The sequence below is a fragment of the Neopsephotus bourkii genome, unplaced genomic scaffold, assembly GCF_033783945.1.
Source record: "Neopsephotus bourkii isolate Nb327-2 ecotype Australia unplaced genomic scaffold, CSIRO-AGI_Nbou_v1 NB_716, whole genome shotgun sequence".
In the NCBI taxonomy this organism is placed as follows: domain Eukaryota; kingdom Metazoa; phylum Chordata; class Aves; order Psittaciformes; family Psittacidae; genus Neopsephotus; species Neopsephotus bourkii.
In genome coordinates this window covers 1,062,239-1,078,262 of record NW_026901215.1, presented here as the reverse complement: position 1 = coordinate 1,078,262, position 16,024 = coordinate 1,062,239, and the positions used below count along the sequence as shown (strand labels likewise).

Genomic DNA, 16,024 nt, shown 5'->3' with positions numbered 1-16,024 from the left:
AAGGTGGGGTGTGAAAAGGGCAGCCCCACAAAAAACCTTCTTGGGTGGCCAGACTGGAGCCTATCCATGCCTGACCCATCGCTGCTCTCCTAGGAGACAGGGAGGAAATCCCTCCACAGCACCATCGAGTGGGAGTGGGTTTTTCCTAACCAGATTCCTCTGGGGTAAAAAGCCTGTCACAGCCAAGCTCCATCCCGAGGCCATCTGCATCCTCTGGGCTGAAACTCCAGTACCTCTGGTGGCTGCTGCCGCCCGGTCCCAGCGCTGGGGCTGCTCTCACCGGGGAAGCAGTTCTTTGTCTTGCTGGGAGCAGTGGTGTGTGCAGTAGCAGATACCAGCTCTTGCTTCATTCCCAGCAGCGGGAGCTGCCTCTAGCCAAGGATGAAAAGCTGGTTTCATGGGAGGAAATAATACTTAGAGAAGAGACAGATAACATTCCCTGCAGCCGCCGTGTTAACCCTTTGCTCCCACCGCTGCCTAATGCTGCTGTGGGGTGTTAAGGGGCTCATGTGCTTTCTTCATTGGCACCCACCCTATCCATGCTGAGCTGTCAGGCTGCTGGTGCTGAATGTGCCTGGGTGGGTCAGGGCTTGGGGTTTAACTGGAGAGAGGGAGCTCTGCAGCTCTTCTTCCCCTGCAGCAAAGGGGGTGAGCTGCTTCTCACTTTGCTCTTGCCAAAAAGGGACACAGCTATTCCTCCAGATAAAACTGGGATCTGGTGCGTAAGGAAGGGTATTCCTTATGGTACCCACCACAAGGCTGGGGCATCCTGCCTGGTCTCACCATGAAGTGTTCTGAGGTGCCTGCAGCCAGGTTGATGCTTGTTCTCAGTGCTTGGGCAGCGGCTGCAAGGCTCTGCTTTGTGGCTCAGAGGCCTGGGGAAGGATGTCCCAGCCCAGCAGATTTGCCTGCACCCCTGTGTCCCAGACGGGCTGGGGACCCTGCTCAGCCTGGGCTGCATTACTGAGGCTCCATCCCATTAAACATTGATGGCAATGTTTGGAGAAGCATCACAGCAGACTCTAGAGAAAACACAAATCCCGTCTTTCCCCCACCCCTTCTCTCCCAGCCATCATCTTCTGTGGCTTCATCCTGGGAGGGGGGGCTGGTGCCCTGTGGAGGGGCTGAGCACTGACAGCTGGCTGGTGTTCCCCTTTCCTTCCTTCAGAGGGATCTGGCACCTCTCAAACCTGCTCTCTCCTGCTTGCCCACCCTCCCCTCACTCACTTCAGGTCCTGCTCAGGAACAGATCCAGCCCAACATTCCCATTGTCCCAGTAAATGACTGGGATCAGGGATCTGGGGTGATTCTGAAGAAGTCCCAACCTGGCCCTGTGTACTACTCTGCCTTGGCCAACCCAGTCATGACCTGCCTCAGTGACTTGATTAACACAAAGACCCAGCTTTTCAGCGATTTATACCAGTTTTGTATCCCAAGAGAGAGGTTTGGGATCTTGGCAGGAGCTCCATTCCTCCCACTGCTCAGGCCATAAGCTACTGCTGCCCCAGTTAGGCAGCTGTTCCTGCCATTTGCCATCATTAAGCTAAAGAACATCCATAGGTGATATCACTGGAAACCCCTTTGACCCAGTACAGTGGTGCCAGGAGGATGTACCACCAAAGCCCTGCTGTGCTGGAAGGCTGCTGGGTCTCTGGGGAAGAGCCTAATCGGAGTAAGGGCAAAGATCCAGCCCCTGGCTGGAGCTGGTGTTGCTGCAGAAGGGATGGAAGTAGGGCAGGAAGAGCCCTGGGGGGGGTCCCTGGGCTGGGAGGTGTTTGCTTCCCAGCTGGAGCTTGGATGGGAAACCTGGACACCTGCTTCTCAAAAAGGACCATACAGGGAGCAGGGGACACCTACAGCAAAGCAGTGCTTGACCTGGAGACCTCAGCAAGTTGGGCCGCTCTCCACACACTCAGTATTTGGGGCTGAGCCAAATCAGGCCATAGACGGGCCCAAGAGGGAACAAATGGTGCTCTGCAAGTATTCTAAACTGGGAAGAAGGAGACAACTCCTGTGGCTCCCCCCCATCCCTGTTGGATGTGCTGCTGCAGGCAGGTTGGGCTGGAGGGTTGCTGGGCTGATGGATGGTTTCTCCTGAGCTTTGTGGGGCTCCTGAGCAAAGGGGAGGCTTTTCTGTGTTGCAAGCACAGTAAAAAACCATCACCAGGCAGAGAACAAACAGCTCCGGGCTGGAGGAGGATCAGGGAGAGGGTGAGGGGGGAGCGTGGGGACAGGACATCCGCAGGAGGGGTTTTGGGGTCTGGCGGGCTCAGAACACATCACTGCTGCATCCCAGTGGCATCGTTTCACCAGCTCACCCAGGCCTCCCACCGCCAGCTCCCGCGCCGGGGGTCGGTCACAGGGGGGAACATGGTCCCTGCTCGGGGAGTGTGTGATCCGCAGGCAGCCCGGGGCCCTGCCATGCCTTTGTTCCTCCTTCTCTTTCTTTTCCACCTTCAGATGATGTATTTTTTCCCCTCTGCTTCCAGCCTGCTGTGCAGGCAGCGCTCCCCCCCTTCCACCCACAGTTCCTGTCTTCATTTTCCTTCCCCTCTACAAATATGTGCTCCCCAGGCTCTCCTCCTCGCCTGGCTCCCCTCATCAGTATTTCCTCCCCAAACTTGTCCTGTTTTCCCTCCCTTGCCCCTTCTCCCTGTTTTCCCACAGGCCCTCCTCATCCCTTCCCTGGCTGCTCCTCTCCCCTTCCCTCCAGCTCCCGTTCCCTCACTCTCTGTCTCCCATTCTCTGACAGTTTGGGGGGAATCTGTCTGTGTCAACACGCAGATTCCATTATTTATTGGCTGAGCGGAGCGGGGTCCTACACTGTCTGTGATTGTCTGCAGATCAAAGCGCCTGCTGATGGCAGCTTTGCCTTCTCAGAGCAGAACACCACCCCCAGCTCCACGCTCCTCATCCTCCCCGGGGACCGTGCCTCTGACACCCTCGATGACTGAGCTCCCTGACAGGGAGGAAAGAAGTAGGGCTGGGGGGGGGAAGGGGAGACCTGGAGGATCTGCAGAGCTGTGGGTGCACATGGGGATGCTGGGGGTCTCAGGGGGGTGCACACAGTCCCAGCAGGGTGGGAAGGTAAAGGTGGTCCCTTTCCTGGGAATGGGGACAGAGGAATGATGTGAAAGGGGAGATGGAGAAGCAGGAAACATCCCCATGTTTGTCCATGAATTTCTTTCCCAGAGATCCAGGATGGCTGAAAACCAGAAACGGGGACAAGGGAGAACGTGTCTTTTTCTACCTTTCCCTTCCAAAACCACCATCCTAGCCCAGGTGTGAGGGACTTCAAAGTGAAATGTGGGCACCGTTTTATTGTTTGGGTGTTGGTGCAAGGAGGTGTGCGTGGGGAGAGGACAAGGAAACATCCACCCTGTCTCCCAGCTCTTGGCCTCCTTGTTGGGGTCCCAACTCCAATGTTTCCAGCTGCTATTTAGTGGAAAGGAGGGGAGAGGATCTAAGCACAGGATCACGGAGGGGGAGCTGTTGGGATTATGCTTGGGGTTATAGCCCAGGGGTTATAGCCCCTTCCAACCCTTTGGGAGCTGGGTACATCAAAAGACAGACACCATCAGGTCGATCCCCACTTGCTGCCCAGTGCATGGAGCTGGCTTGAGTCATGGGGCTGCCTTTAACTGTCCTGTCCATCTCCCTGGCCCTACCACCAAGCCTTCTGCTTCTTTTAGCACAGAGCTGAGCAGTTTCACTCACACTTCTCCCTGGAAGGTATTTTTCCAAGCCTTTAATCAGTTTTTCATCCTTCTTTCAGAACTGCAGGTGCAGGCACTGCGCAGTGTTCCGGGATCAGTCACGCTGGTGCCTGATGGAGCAGAGGTGTCACTTCCTCTCTCCCAAAGCCTCTCCTCTTCCCCCATGCAAGCATCACACTGTTGCACACCCTTACTGATTTACTGACCCTCTACCTCCTCAGTCTTTTCCAGAGAAGAGGAGCCATCCCATAGGATGTTTTAGGGGAAAGCCCCCAAGAGGATGCTGAGAGCAGTATGAGTCGCAGCACTTAAGAGGGACACAGCCCTTCTGATTTGGGTCTGAGGTCTCTTACTTCGAGAGGAAGAAGACATCAGCCATGGAAGCAGCTCCTTTTGCAGGTTTGGGCTTGCCCATATGAAGCAGGACCAGAGACGTTGGCTTCCTGAGCTGCTGGGGAAGTCTGTGTCCTACAGAGAGCCAGAACTGGCTGCTCCAGAATTGGACCCAATGTCCTGAAAATGCTCAGGGGTAGATGATGGCTACAGGGGTCTGCCCAGAGCGGAGCCTGTGTCTCAGCCTCCACCTCTCCTGAGCGGAGGGGTTGGGGATTTGTTCTTATGTGCTGCTGTCCGAGAGAATCCAGTGTGCTCTACCAGTAGTGGCCCTTGTGTTGGGCGCCTCAGCTTCTCGCCTATAAACTACCCTGAACTTCAGGAAAACTTCGCTGACAGTTTTCCTGACAACTTTCCCTGATGTGAAAGGTCTGTCTGCACCACTGCCAGAGAGGATGAGGGTGCTGAGCAGCTCATCTCGCAGGACAGAGCCCATGGGTTAGACTTCCACTGGGGATGGAGCTCAGCATCCCTTATTGCTCCATTCCCAACCTCTGGACAAGGCGTCTGTGAAAACAGATGGATCCTTGACAAACACAGGACCTCTCTTGAAGCCAAGGCTCTCTGGGCTATGGTCTCCCTTGCCCTGGTGACCACCTCACCTCTGCTACAGGGGCTTTCTGAATCACACGATGGGTTTGATCATTCAGGATCTCTGGAGGTCCCTGGTGCATCCCTGCTCAGAGCAGGGCTGGTAGATAGGGTTGTGCAGGAGGATCTCCAGGGATGGCAATTAATTCCTGCCCTCTCTGGTCCCTGTGCTGGTGTTTTACCACCCTCACAGGGAAGATTTTTTCCCTACTAAGAATTTCCCTTCTCCAGCTCGTGCTTGTAGCCTCTCACCCTGTCCCCATGTGCCTCTGAAAGGAGATTGGGCATGTTTCATGTTTTGCATCCCAGCACCAAGGGCAGGTAGAGTGCCCACCAACCCTGATAAACACAGTGAGATGGCCACTGTCCCCTTCAGGGAACCAACGCTTCGGAGAGGAAGGAGCATCCTTCTGCATAGAGCTTTGTGTCTTCAAAGACAGAGCCTCCAGCACCTGACCCTGCACAAGCAACCCAGGACCGACTTTCCCAGCCATGCGGCCAGAGCTGCTGCTCTCTGCTTCTCCCAGGAGAACCCCCTCCCACTGCGGTTTCCCTTTTGGGCACTGCACACTATAACTGCTCTCGCTTGGAGCAAGAAGGGAGCAGCAAAACCACATGCACGGCTGGGCAGGCGGCTGCCTTGGGGACTGGGGGAAGGGATGCATGGTCTGGCAGGGACAGCTTCTCTTGCAGACCTTTCTGCTGCCCCAGAACACAGCGGGCAGGGAAATGGAGTGAGGGGGGTGCTGGGCAGGGGTTGGTGCCTGCAGGAAGCTGGGTGATGGTCCCACAACCTTTCGCTTTCTGTGTGGCTTTTCCGAGGTGGCTCAAGCTGCAGCTGCTCCTGCTACATCCCACCCTGATCCCTCTGCCTGGCCTTGCCAAGGCACATCAGTGCTGACCTGCGGCAGCCGGCCACCCGCCTGCCTGTGCCAAGACATCTCAGAGAGATAACCCCCCCCTTCCGACTTCCAACGCCTTCCAAATCCAAGCTTCTATCCGTGTCCTGATTCCTTACCCTGAGAGAACAGGGCTGGATGCCTGAGAGAAGAGGGGCTTAAAGCCCACAGGACATGAAGTGAGGTGTCATTTGGGGTGCTGGACTGTCACCATGCCACCTCCCCCATCCCACTGTTCACCCTCCTCTCCTATGCCCCCCCCCCCAAATAAGGCTCTCTTTTGGGATGGGATCCTCCATCCCTCCGCAGCATCCCCAGCGACCCTCACCCTATGCCTTTTCCTTCAGGAAAGGGATCCTTGGACAAGCTGATCCCCTTCTCAAGCCCCCCCCCCCCCTTTTGACCTTGTCCCGCTGGAATCGTGGGGGCTGGCAGAGAGGGGAAGAAAGGGACCCCAGTGTTTGGGAGGCTGAGGACAAGGAACAGGATGGGCCTATCCTGTGGTCTCTCTTAGGGAAGGGAAAGGGGGGGGTGGGGTGGGACAGATCCCCCCCCAAAGGAAGCGGCAATGGAAGGCTGCCGGGGGGGGAAATCGCCGAGCAGAGCTGGAAAAGGGCAGGACCGGGCACGGAGCGGGAAGGGGGGCGGGGGCACAAATCCTGCCAGGAGCAGGTTGCGATGGGGCAGGGAGGGGGTGATGAATATTTTAATGTGAATCGAACAAAAGGGCGAGGGCCGCTCCGAGCATTTGCGGAGACGGGGAAGGGCTGGAGGGAGGGAGACGAGACCCCTGCAAATCTCAGTATCCCACCAAATCTCCTCCGTTCTGAGCAGCCCCCCGGAGGTCTCAGGGCCATCCCGCTTCCGGGGTGCCAGCCCCAGGCACAGCAAGGATAACGGGGGAGAAAACAGATCGTGGCTCTTGCCATGGGAATGGGGCGGGAGACGGGCCGGCTCTGCCCGGCGCTTCGATGGGGCCCGATCTTCACTTACCGGGAGCCATCCCGAGCCCACCCCTGAGAGCCCGGAGCCCACCCGTGTCCCCAGCCGGCGGTCCCACGGCAGAGGCACGTCCCGACTGGGTCGGGCTGTGCTCCCAGGGAACAAATCCCTTTTCCCCAGCCCCACAAACCCCTCGGTCCCCGCCGCCTCCTGCTTCCTCCGTCTCCCGCTTTCCCCTGGATTCTGCCTCCCACGCGGGTCCCCGCAGAGAGCGGGGAGGCTGGGGGGGGGGGGGGGGGGGGCTGGAGCCGGCGGTTCCGTTCCCACCGGGGACCGGGAGGCAGAGACAAAGGCGGTGAAATATCAGTGCACGGCTAAAGCCGCTCCGAGCCCCGCCGAGCCCTTAACTAGATCGTTAGGGGATTATCCGCACCCGAAGCAGGCGGAGGGGGGGTGCGTGTTGCGGCCGCTCCGTCCCGTTACCGAGCGCCCCCGGGGACAGCGCCGGTGGGAGGCGACGCGCGGAGCTGCCCGGGCGCGGCGGCTGCTGGAGACGGGTCTGCGGGGAGAACGGAGCGGCCAGCGGAGGGACCGCGATCGGTACCGGGGCGGGGAGGGGACGGGGGGGTCGCGAGGGTCCGTCTGTCGCCCTCCGGGGATCGGTGGGGACCGAGGCTCGGCGGAAAGTTTGTGCCCACTGGAGGGGAGGGGGGGCACAAGCCTTCGGGTCTAAGGCTGGATCGAGCCCCGAGAGCCCGAGGGACTGACACTGGGGTGGCCGGGGCGGGGGGGGGGGCCGGGATTAGGGGCGCGGGGCTTTGGCAGGCGGGGTGTCGGGGGGTGCCTCCGCGCTGATGGGCTCAGCTTTATCCAGGGTTGTAATCCCCCCTGCTCCGGTAATTAAAAACTCCGCATTACAAGGAAAACGGTGTGTAGGGAAATGTAATCAAGTCTGGAGGGGCTTAACCATCTGGTAAAGGTTAGGACCAGCACGGCGGGGGACGCGGCCGGGGGATTTGGCAGCCGATGCGATCCGGGCTCCTCTTAATCTACCGCGGGGCCAAGCGCAGCATCTGCGGGGTAATACCGGTGCCCCGGGAAGCGATCGGTCTCGCTGGAGCTCGCACCGCCGTTAACGGGACCTCCCCGGGCTAACCCCCTCCCCAGGTGCGTTCAGCTCCGGTGAACCGGTTCTGCTGTGGCTCCGGGGCGCGAATTACGTCTCCTCCTCGGGGCCGGCAGGGAACGAGTTAAGTGGCAGCCGGTGGTCGCGGCTCGGCTCTCCCCAGCTCCGGGCAGGGCCCTCCCCCGCCTGCTTCGGGAGCCCGAACTCGCTGGAAGTGCAGGAGGGAGCAAAGCCGAGGAGGGGCCCCGCGTCCCAGGGAGGGCGGCGGCATCATGGGGTCCAGGGGCGGCTTCAGGCTGGGGCAGCTCTTCCTCCGCTCCCTCCTCTTCGTGCTGCTGGCCGGGCCCCCGGCACCGCGCCCGGCGGGCGGGCAGCTGCGCTACGCCGTGCCGGAGGAGCTGGAGCACGGAGCCTTCGTGGCCAATCTGGGTGAGGACCTGGGGCTGGACCTGTCCACTCTGTCAGCGCGGCGGTTCCGCATAGTGTCACGGGCCGGGGCCAGGCAGCACCTGGAGGTGAACCTGGAGAACGGGATCCTCTTTGTGAACGAGAGGATTGACCGGGAGGAGGTGTGCGAGGCGGGGGGGACCTGCCTGCTCCACCTGCAGCTCCTCATCGAGAGCCCGCTGGAGCTCTACCGCGTCGAGGTGGAGGTGCTGGACATCAACGACCACGCACCTACCTTCCCCTGGCAAGAGTATGTGCTGGAGGTGGCCGAGTCCGCTGTGCTTGGTGCCCGCTTCCCACTGGAGAGCGCCCAGGATCCTGACGTGGGCACCAACTCTGTGCGCACCTACCGCCTCAGCCCCAACGGGTTCTTCTCACTTGAGGTGCAGACACGCAGCGACACCAGCAAGTTTGCAGAGCTGGTGCTGGAGCGTGCCCTCGACCGTGAGCAGCAACGCATGCACCGGCTGCTCCTCACTGCTCTTGATGGAGGTGTCCCCGAACGCTCAGGCACAGCTCACATCCTCATCACAGTGCTGGATGCCAATGACAACGTGCCTGTCTTTGACCAGCCCTCGTATGGTGTCAGCCTTCCTGAGGATGCCCCTGCTGGCACTCTGGTCATCCAGCTCAATGCCACTGACCTGGATGAAGGCCCCAATGGGGAGATCGAGTACTCCTTCAGTGGGCATGCACCACTGCGCGTCCGGGAGCTCTTCCACATAGAGCCCCAGAGCGGGCAGGTGCTGCTGAAGGGCCCTCTGGACTATGAACGAACAAGCCTCCACGAGCTCTATGTGCAAGCCAAGGACCGTGGACCCTCAGCTGTGGCTGTGCACTGCAGGGTGCTTGTGCACCTCCTGGACGTGAATGACAACGCACCAGAGGTGACCCTCACCTCCGTGTCCACACCAGTGCTGGAGGATGCCCCACCAGGCACTGTTATTGCTGTCATCAGTGTTATGGACCGGGACTCTGGGGACAATGGGCGTGTGAGCTGTGAGGTCAGCCCTGATGTACCCTTCGAGCTCCGTTCCTCCTTCCGCAACTACTACACGCTGGTGACCACGCAGGCACTGGACCGGGAGGTTGTGCCTGAGTACAACATAAGCATCACCGCCCGGGACATGGGCTCCCCTGCCCTGCTGACCCGCAGCACCCTCACTGTCCCCGTGTCTGATGTGAATGACAATGCCCCACGCTTCCTCCAGCCATCCTACAGTGTCTATGTGATGGAGAACAACGCACCAGGTGCCTCCATCTGCTCTGTCAGCGCATTGGACCCCGACTGCCAACAAAATGCCTACCTGTCCTACTCCATTGCTGATGGGCACATCCACGGCATGCCGGTGGGCACCTATGTGTCTATCAACTCAGACAGTGGGCACATGTATGCCCTGCGCTCCCTCGATTATGAGCAGATCCGCAGCTTCCAGATTCAGGTGCAAGCACAGGATGCAGGTTTCCCCCCACTGAGTGCCAACGTCACCGTCCACATCTTCGTGCTGGACCAGAATGACAACGCTCCAGTCATTGTTTCCCCCATGCCACGCAATGGCTCTGTGGCCACGGAGCTGGTGCCACGTTCAGCCAGGCCTGGCTACCTCGTGGGCACGGTGTCGGCGGTGGATGCAGATGCAGGGCTGAACTCCCGCCTCTCCTACCAACTCCTCCAGGCCACTGACTTCACCCTCTTCAGCATGGCACCAGACACGGGCGAGCTGCGCACCCTCCGCTCCTTTCTGGAGCAGGATGCAACCCGGCAGCGGCTGGTGGTGCAGGTGAGGGATGGGGGACAGCCAGCCCTCTCTGCCACCATGTCCCTCCTGCTTTCTGTGGTAGAGACCATGCCTCAGACTTTCTCTGACTTCAGCGAGTTCAGCCTCCCCACGGAACCTTCCTCATCCTCCCCACTCACTCTCTATCTTCTCGTCTCCCTGGGCTCTATCTCCTTCACCTTCCTCCTTGCCATCCTCATCCTCACAGCTATTCGGTGCCGTGGAGAGCGGTGCTCCCATGGAGGTGATGGTTGCTTACCACCCTGCTGCCGCTGCTGCCCCGGCTCCAGACCCTCCTCTGATGGCCTGAAGACATCAAACCTGACAGCACAGCCCCCTGCAGGGACCACGGCTGCCGCCTGCCTCGACGTGCCTGGAGGTGGCCCCCCGGGCTACTGCTACAAGGTCTGCCTTGGTCCTGAGTCTGCACAGAGTGACTTCATGTTCCTCAAGCCCTGCACGCCCCCCCGGAACAATGAGAAGGACTCTGGGAAGCGGTCCCAGCCAGGACAGCATCTCCAGGTCTCAAAGCAGGTAACATTGTGCTCGTCGGTGCTTACTGGCCCTCGACAGGTTCCCCTAGCCCCCTCCTTCAGCCTCTGCCATGCTTTTCCCAGAGAATAACGGATGCTTTTGATCAGTGCAGGAATTAGGAGCTGTCAGGCAGGGGGAAACTCTCCACTGAGCTTTCTGACGGGTCTAATTACTGGAGGAAAATCCCTTCCCACCACCTTTTGCACCCATTAGAGGCAATGGGGATGCTCCAGTGCCTGGGGGATGTAGGATAGTGGGGGTGGCATCATGTGGGTGAGCAATTCACAGTGGGACAGCGTGAGCATTACTGCTTCCCCCGAGCCAGTGGGAGTCTGCAGGGTCCTACTGCTGCATCCAGGGCTGGTCCTGGCCCCAACATCACCACTCGTGTCCCCAGTTCTGGCACCGAGGCCGCTGTGCTGCACCAGGCTGTGCCGGCAGGGAGGGAGTGGGCACTTCAGGGCAGGATTTTGATGTCAACATTTGTTAGGTAGTGAAATGAGGAACGTCTCATTTTCCCGATGAAAGACTCATTCTGGAACACGATTACAAGGCTGGAGAGTGATGAGGCGTCTAATCCACTTACATTTGACTTTTAATAAAACAGCCCTTCCAAGGAGAGCCCAAGACTGGCTGCCAAGAGGCTCTCCCCACACGTCTCCCTGCACTGCTGGACTCCCTTCTCTAATACATTAATGGGATTTTCCTGTTGTTCCTTGCAAGCCCCTCCTGGGATATTGGGTATACAGCCAGTTTCTGCACCTCTCACTCTTTGGTGCCTGAGTCTGGGGCTAAGTTTCCATTGCACCTGCAAAAAAGGCTTTTTAATACTAATAGGAATAGGAAAAGCCTCCTTCTCTCCAAGAAGGACAGACTTTGGCAGCTAAACAGAGAGCAAGTCCCAGACAACCCCAGTGCCTCAGGAAGGTCCAGAAGGGAGCAACACTGCCTCAGTTTCCCTAAAATGGGAACGTGCTGCTTACTTCTCCACAAAGGGCATAGGGAAAGAGGAGATAGGGTCCTGCATCCCTGCCATCTGCAGCCTTGTGCTGGCAGGGCTGGGCTGATTAAGAGGGTCCCAGTAACCAGCCTTGATCTTCCCTTTGTTTTCCAGATCAAGCAGCCCAACACAGACTGGCTGACCCCAAGCACACAGCGACCTGCCCTGAAAAGGTACCAAGTCCAGCACTGTGGGTACAGAGGGAGTGGGTGGAAGGGGGATGTGGGGATGGGGAGGTTGTCTCCAGCACAGCTTTGAATCAGTCTCTTCTCTTTAGCTCCCAGAGCCTGGAGGACATGGGGGAAATCCGTAAAGCCCTCCAGAAGGAGCACGAGAGGCTGTGCACACTGGTGACTCCTGTCTCTGGTTAGTACTGGGGCACTGGGGCTGGGAAGACCAGACTGTCTTGTCGCTTGGTGGAGGTGCAGAGGAGAGGGGGCGGACATCCCTGTTTTAGCAGTGGCAGAGTTTTGTGGGGTGGGAGGGGTGGCCAGGCCCCAGAAGGGAGGTTGGTGACACATGGCCATGGGCATGCACCCTGGGACATGTATGTGGCTGTCACACTGAGCTATGGATCTGACCTCCCATGAGCTAGTCTTACACTTCTCCCTTCTCCAGAGTTTCAGAAGGCTTCAGCAGGCACCAACAGCATCTGGACACCCCAGTACAGCCCCTTGTACCCAGGGCACATCCCACCCCTGGATTACCAGCACAATGTCTACATCCCTGGCACCCCCACTCTGCTTTCCAGCAAGGATGGGCCTCTTTTCCTGGGCCGGGAGAACAAGAACAGCTTCTCCACCTTTGGCAAGAGGAAGAAGATGACAACTTACTGTGACATGCATGACAACGTGGTTATCAACAACGACCTGAAATAGGGACCAGAGCTGGGCCTGGGTGGCACTGCTCCATGCTCTGGGCATCACTGATGTTATTTCAGCTGCCAGGTCTACCTGCAGCACACAGCTCCATGTATGGACCACTCAGGACTTTGTGGGGCTGCTGGGATAGAGCTCACCAGAGTGTGGGGAAAGGATTTAAGGAGCAAGAGACTAAAAAGTGATGGGGGACAGCATTTCCCCCATCTCATCCTGCAGAGCTGTGTTGGCAGCAGGTGCTATTTGGGGTCCACATGACCAGATCTAAGCAAATCTGCCTTGAGTGTACCCATTACCACGTCCCCTTAGGGACTGTCCATCTCTGTAAACATTGTCACTTCTTTGTCTTGTCTGGCTGTGTGAATGTACTGAGCTGCATGCCTGTATTTCTGTCCCAGTAGGCATGGAAAATGTATGCAGACCAAGCCTAGTTCAGTCAAGCCTGACCATAAATACTAGGACAGCAACCATTGCTTTGTCCCTGAGATCCAGTGGGATGTGTTGCATGTCCAGAGCAGCTTTTGGTGTCTGTCTTCTGTGGGAAGTGAATGCAAACTCCAGCAAGTATGGGTGCTTCCTTTCAAACCCTGATCCAAACCTTTCTGAGTTGGAGATCTAAGTCCAGGACACAGCCAGGGTCCAGGACACAGCCAGTCTGCTCTGGGAACAGCAGGGGCTGAGCACACACAGATTGGATGGCCAGAACTGTCAGCTTAAGCAGCTGAGAGATGCCCCAGGTGAGAGCCTGCTGGGTAACACTCTACCCCAAGCAACATCATCTGAACAAAAGACAGTTTCCAGCCATCAGAGGTGCCCAGCGGAGGTGACATCCTCTTCCCTCCTTCCCCTTGCCCTCACCCTCACTGGGATGTCTGTTCTCCCCAAGTCCTGAATGCCTGGGGGACCCTCTCCACTGGGGGCTCCACCTGCATAGGGCAGACATCTCCTACTGTGCCCTGCTTCTCCTTAAGGACTCTTATCTGGCTGTTAGAACCCCTCCACGGCAGGAATCCAGCCTCTCCCCTGCCCTTACCACCTACACCTGTCCACCCAGTCTGTCTGACACCATTGCCAATAGCTGCTGTCACGGGACAGTTCATTTCCAATCTGTGCAGAACACAACAGCTCTTTCTCAACCAAGTTTGCTTCACAATGTCTGATTTGTACCAATAAATTGTATTTTAATAGCTCACCCTGGCTCCTGGCTGTCCCTGAGCTGCACATGACAGCAGGAATTGCTGCTCAGCTCATGGAGCACAGCTCTTGGCTCCAGGAGACATGCGTGTCCTTCTGGCCTCCTTAGCTGCTGGAAGAGCTCAGGAGAGCTCATTTTATTCATTTTACCTGAATCTTGGGAGCTCAAGGTCACCTTTCCCTGGACTCAGGAGCACTTTGGGGTTGTAGCCAGGAGGAGCCATGTGCTGGAGAGGTCACTCATCTCCTTGCTGCATGCTTCAGCTTGGGCAGAGACACTGCAGGTATCTGCACCAGGGAATGGGCATAGAGGGCTCTGAACTGCTGGGGAGAGGGGCTGGATCTGGCAGTAATGTTGTTATTGTGCATTGCTTTCCATGGTTCATTTATGCTTTCCCGTGGATGCTCACCATCCACCAGCTCGCCTCGGGAGGCACAAAGAAAACCTGAATGTGTGCCGGGTGTATGGACCAACTGCCAGAGAATAGGTAAGCCTGCACCTGCTGGTGGGATGACTCTTGCTGTGGGAAGCAGTTCACCTTTGGATGAAGTCCCAGGACAGCAAAGCCATGGCTGTCCTTCTTGTCTCCCCTGCTTGCTCAGTGGCTGGCTTGGGGAAGCTGCAATGCAGCTTTTGGGATTAACCCAGAAAAGTCCTTGTCCTCAAGTGGGTAAGATGCTCTTTACTGGAAGCAGGGGGCAAGGAATGCTCAAAGGGGCCCCATGAGAGTCAGGGACCCTGGAGGACAGTGCTTTGGACATGAAAGGGACCTGGCTGCTTCTGGTGACTTCAGTCCCAACTCATGCCCGCCTGACTATGAGTAGATGAAATATTCCCTGTTCCAATTAGACAATAGGATGAAGGATTTTATGCTGCTGAGTTCATTTTTCAATGGTCTTTACAGAGTGTTAAGGGTAAGAAAAGAACTCCAAACAGACCTTTGTATTGCATTAGCCTGTTTCACTGCTTCAAAAGAACAAGAGAATTATGTAAAGTGATACAATAAAATTAATAACAGCCTCAAGAAGTAATAAAAGCATCAAATGGACCTGACTCCCTGTGGGGCAGCAAGCATCTCCCCCTCCTGGCTTAGCTCCAGCAGTGTCTTCCCAGCCATTTTCAGATGGTGCCGGTCAGGCTTTAGGAGAGGACTGCAGCCCTTCCAGCAAAGCCACAGGGCTCAGCCACAGCTCCTCTGCAGCATCTGCACAGCCAAGGGCTAAGACACAGCTACACCACAGCGCCTGTGGTTTAGATCATGCAGCAAATACATCCAGAGCACATATTCATGGCATCCAGGATCTAAACGATCTCATGGAGCTAGTGTTTTTTATCAGATCCCCACGTGTGGCTTCCCAAATGGATATTGATCTCCAGATTGATCCCACAAGCCACAGACATTTGAAAGTGATGTTTTACATCCCTGTCTTTGGAAATTCATGGGGTTGAGCAACCAAATGCCCAGCTTTTGCCACCTCCCCACAAGTGTGTCACTCTCCAGTGTATTTTCTTGGCATTTTTTAACCCCTACTACTATGGCTCAACTGACACCCAGTAAATTGCTCCCTCTCCTCTCCATTACTCCTGCCCGTCCTCAGCCCAGGAGATGAGATAAATGCACACACTCATCTGCACCTCTTGCTTGGTTTGCATGTTGAGGACAGGTTTGCATGTTGAGGACAGACCTCTCGCAAAAGGGATTTCAGGCTCAACGCAGCACCTAGCCCATGCTCCAGTACCTGACATTCCCCAAGCATCTTCTTTTGCTTAGTGGAAGAAAATCCTGCACTGACAAGAGCTCAGTTTGGATCTTTCTTCTTTATCAACATACTGATAAAAAAGACAATAAGAAGGGACTTGCCTCTGGGGAGAGGGCACTTGCTTAAACCTAATTCAACCACACTACTATCCCTTCTTCAAAGGGCACGCTTGGTCAGAATCATCCATCTAATAGATGAGATCTCCTTTGAAGATCTCCCACAGGGACAGGGTGTCATTAAAAATGCAAGGTCTTTGCCCTACAACCACTTATTTTTACAACTCATCCTCTGCTTACACTCCTACACAGTGCATGAGCATTAGCTCCTGGTTTCTGTAGTCTGGTAATGCATTGGGCATGAGGGCTGCTTTGGATATGTACTTCAACAGAATGCTCTCTATATATCCCTCCTATAAAGCCCAGCTCTCTCAGAGATCCAGAGGCAAATCTGGCTTTCAGGGACCTGCCAGCCAGCTTGAGATTTGCTTCTGCAACAGTGGGAAAGCTGCCATGTGGTGCAGTGGGCTGCAAAATGCTGCAGGCCATGCTAGGCAAGCACATAGTGCTTCTGGGCACCAGCACAAAGAGGGCTTTTTTGTGTTCTTCCTATTGCTGAATAGACTCTTTGGATGGAAACATCACTTGGAGCTCTGTAATGACTTAAAAGTGTACACCAGAGAGACAGAATGAATGCAGAGGCAGAGAGGAAAGAGGCCAGAGAGGAGGGGCTGGTGCTCAGCTCTATTCTGGTCTGCCATGGAGTCAA

The 16,024-nt window shown here is 56.7% G+C and overlaps 2 protein-coding genes across 2 annotated transcripts in view; both read left to right on the top strand.

The window, feature by feature from the left end:
* The window catches only part of IK (IK cytokine), a 90,250-nt gene that overhangs the window by 48,353 nt on the left and 25,873 nt on the right, over positions 1 to 16,024 (top strand). The gene's annotated exons all lie outside the window — the stretch shown is intronic.
* Positions 7,372 to 13,496, top strand: LOC133212492 (protocadherin-10-like). Its single transcript, XM_061354003.1, has 4 exons — positions 7,372 to 10,426; positions 11,541 to 11,599; positions 11,704 to 11,792; positions 12,045 to 13,496. The coding sequence occupies exons 1-4, from the start codon at positions 7,940 to 7,942 to the stop codon at positions 12,302 to 12,304; spliced, it is 2,895 nt and encodes a 964-aa protein (XP_061209987.1). The 5' UTR covers positions 7,372 to 7,939; the 3' UTR covers positions 12,305 to 13,496.

Excerpts from the sequence above, each read along its gene's own strand:
- LOC133212492 (XM_061354003.1), top strand. The coding sequence starts at position 7,940 with ATGGGGTCCAGGGGCGGCTTCAGGCTGGGGCAGCTCTTCCTCCGCTCC. Across the intron at positions 11,600-11,703 it reads CAGCGACCTGCCCTGAAAAG|CTCCCAGAGCCTGGAGGACA; the intron begins GTACCAAGTCCA and ends TCTTCTCTTTAG. Across the intron at positions 11,793-12,044 it reads ACTGGTGACTCCTGTCTCTG|AGTTTCAGAAGGCTTCAGCA; the intron begins GTTAGTACTGGG and ends TCCCTTCTCCAG.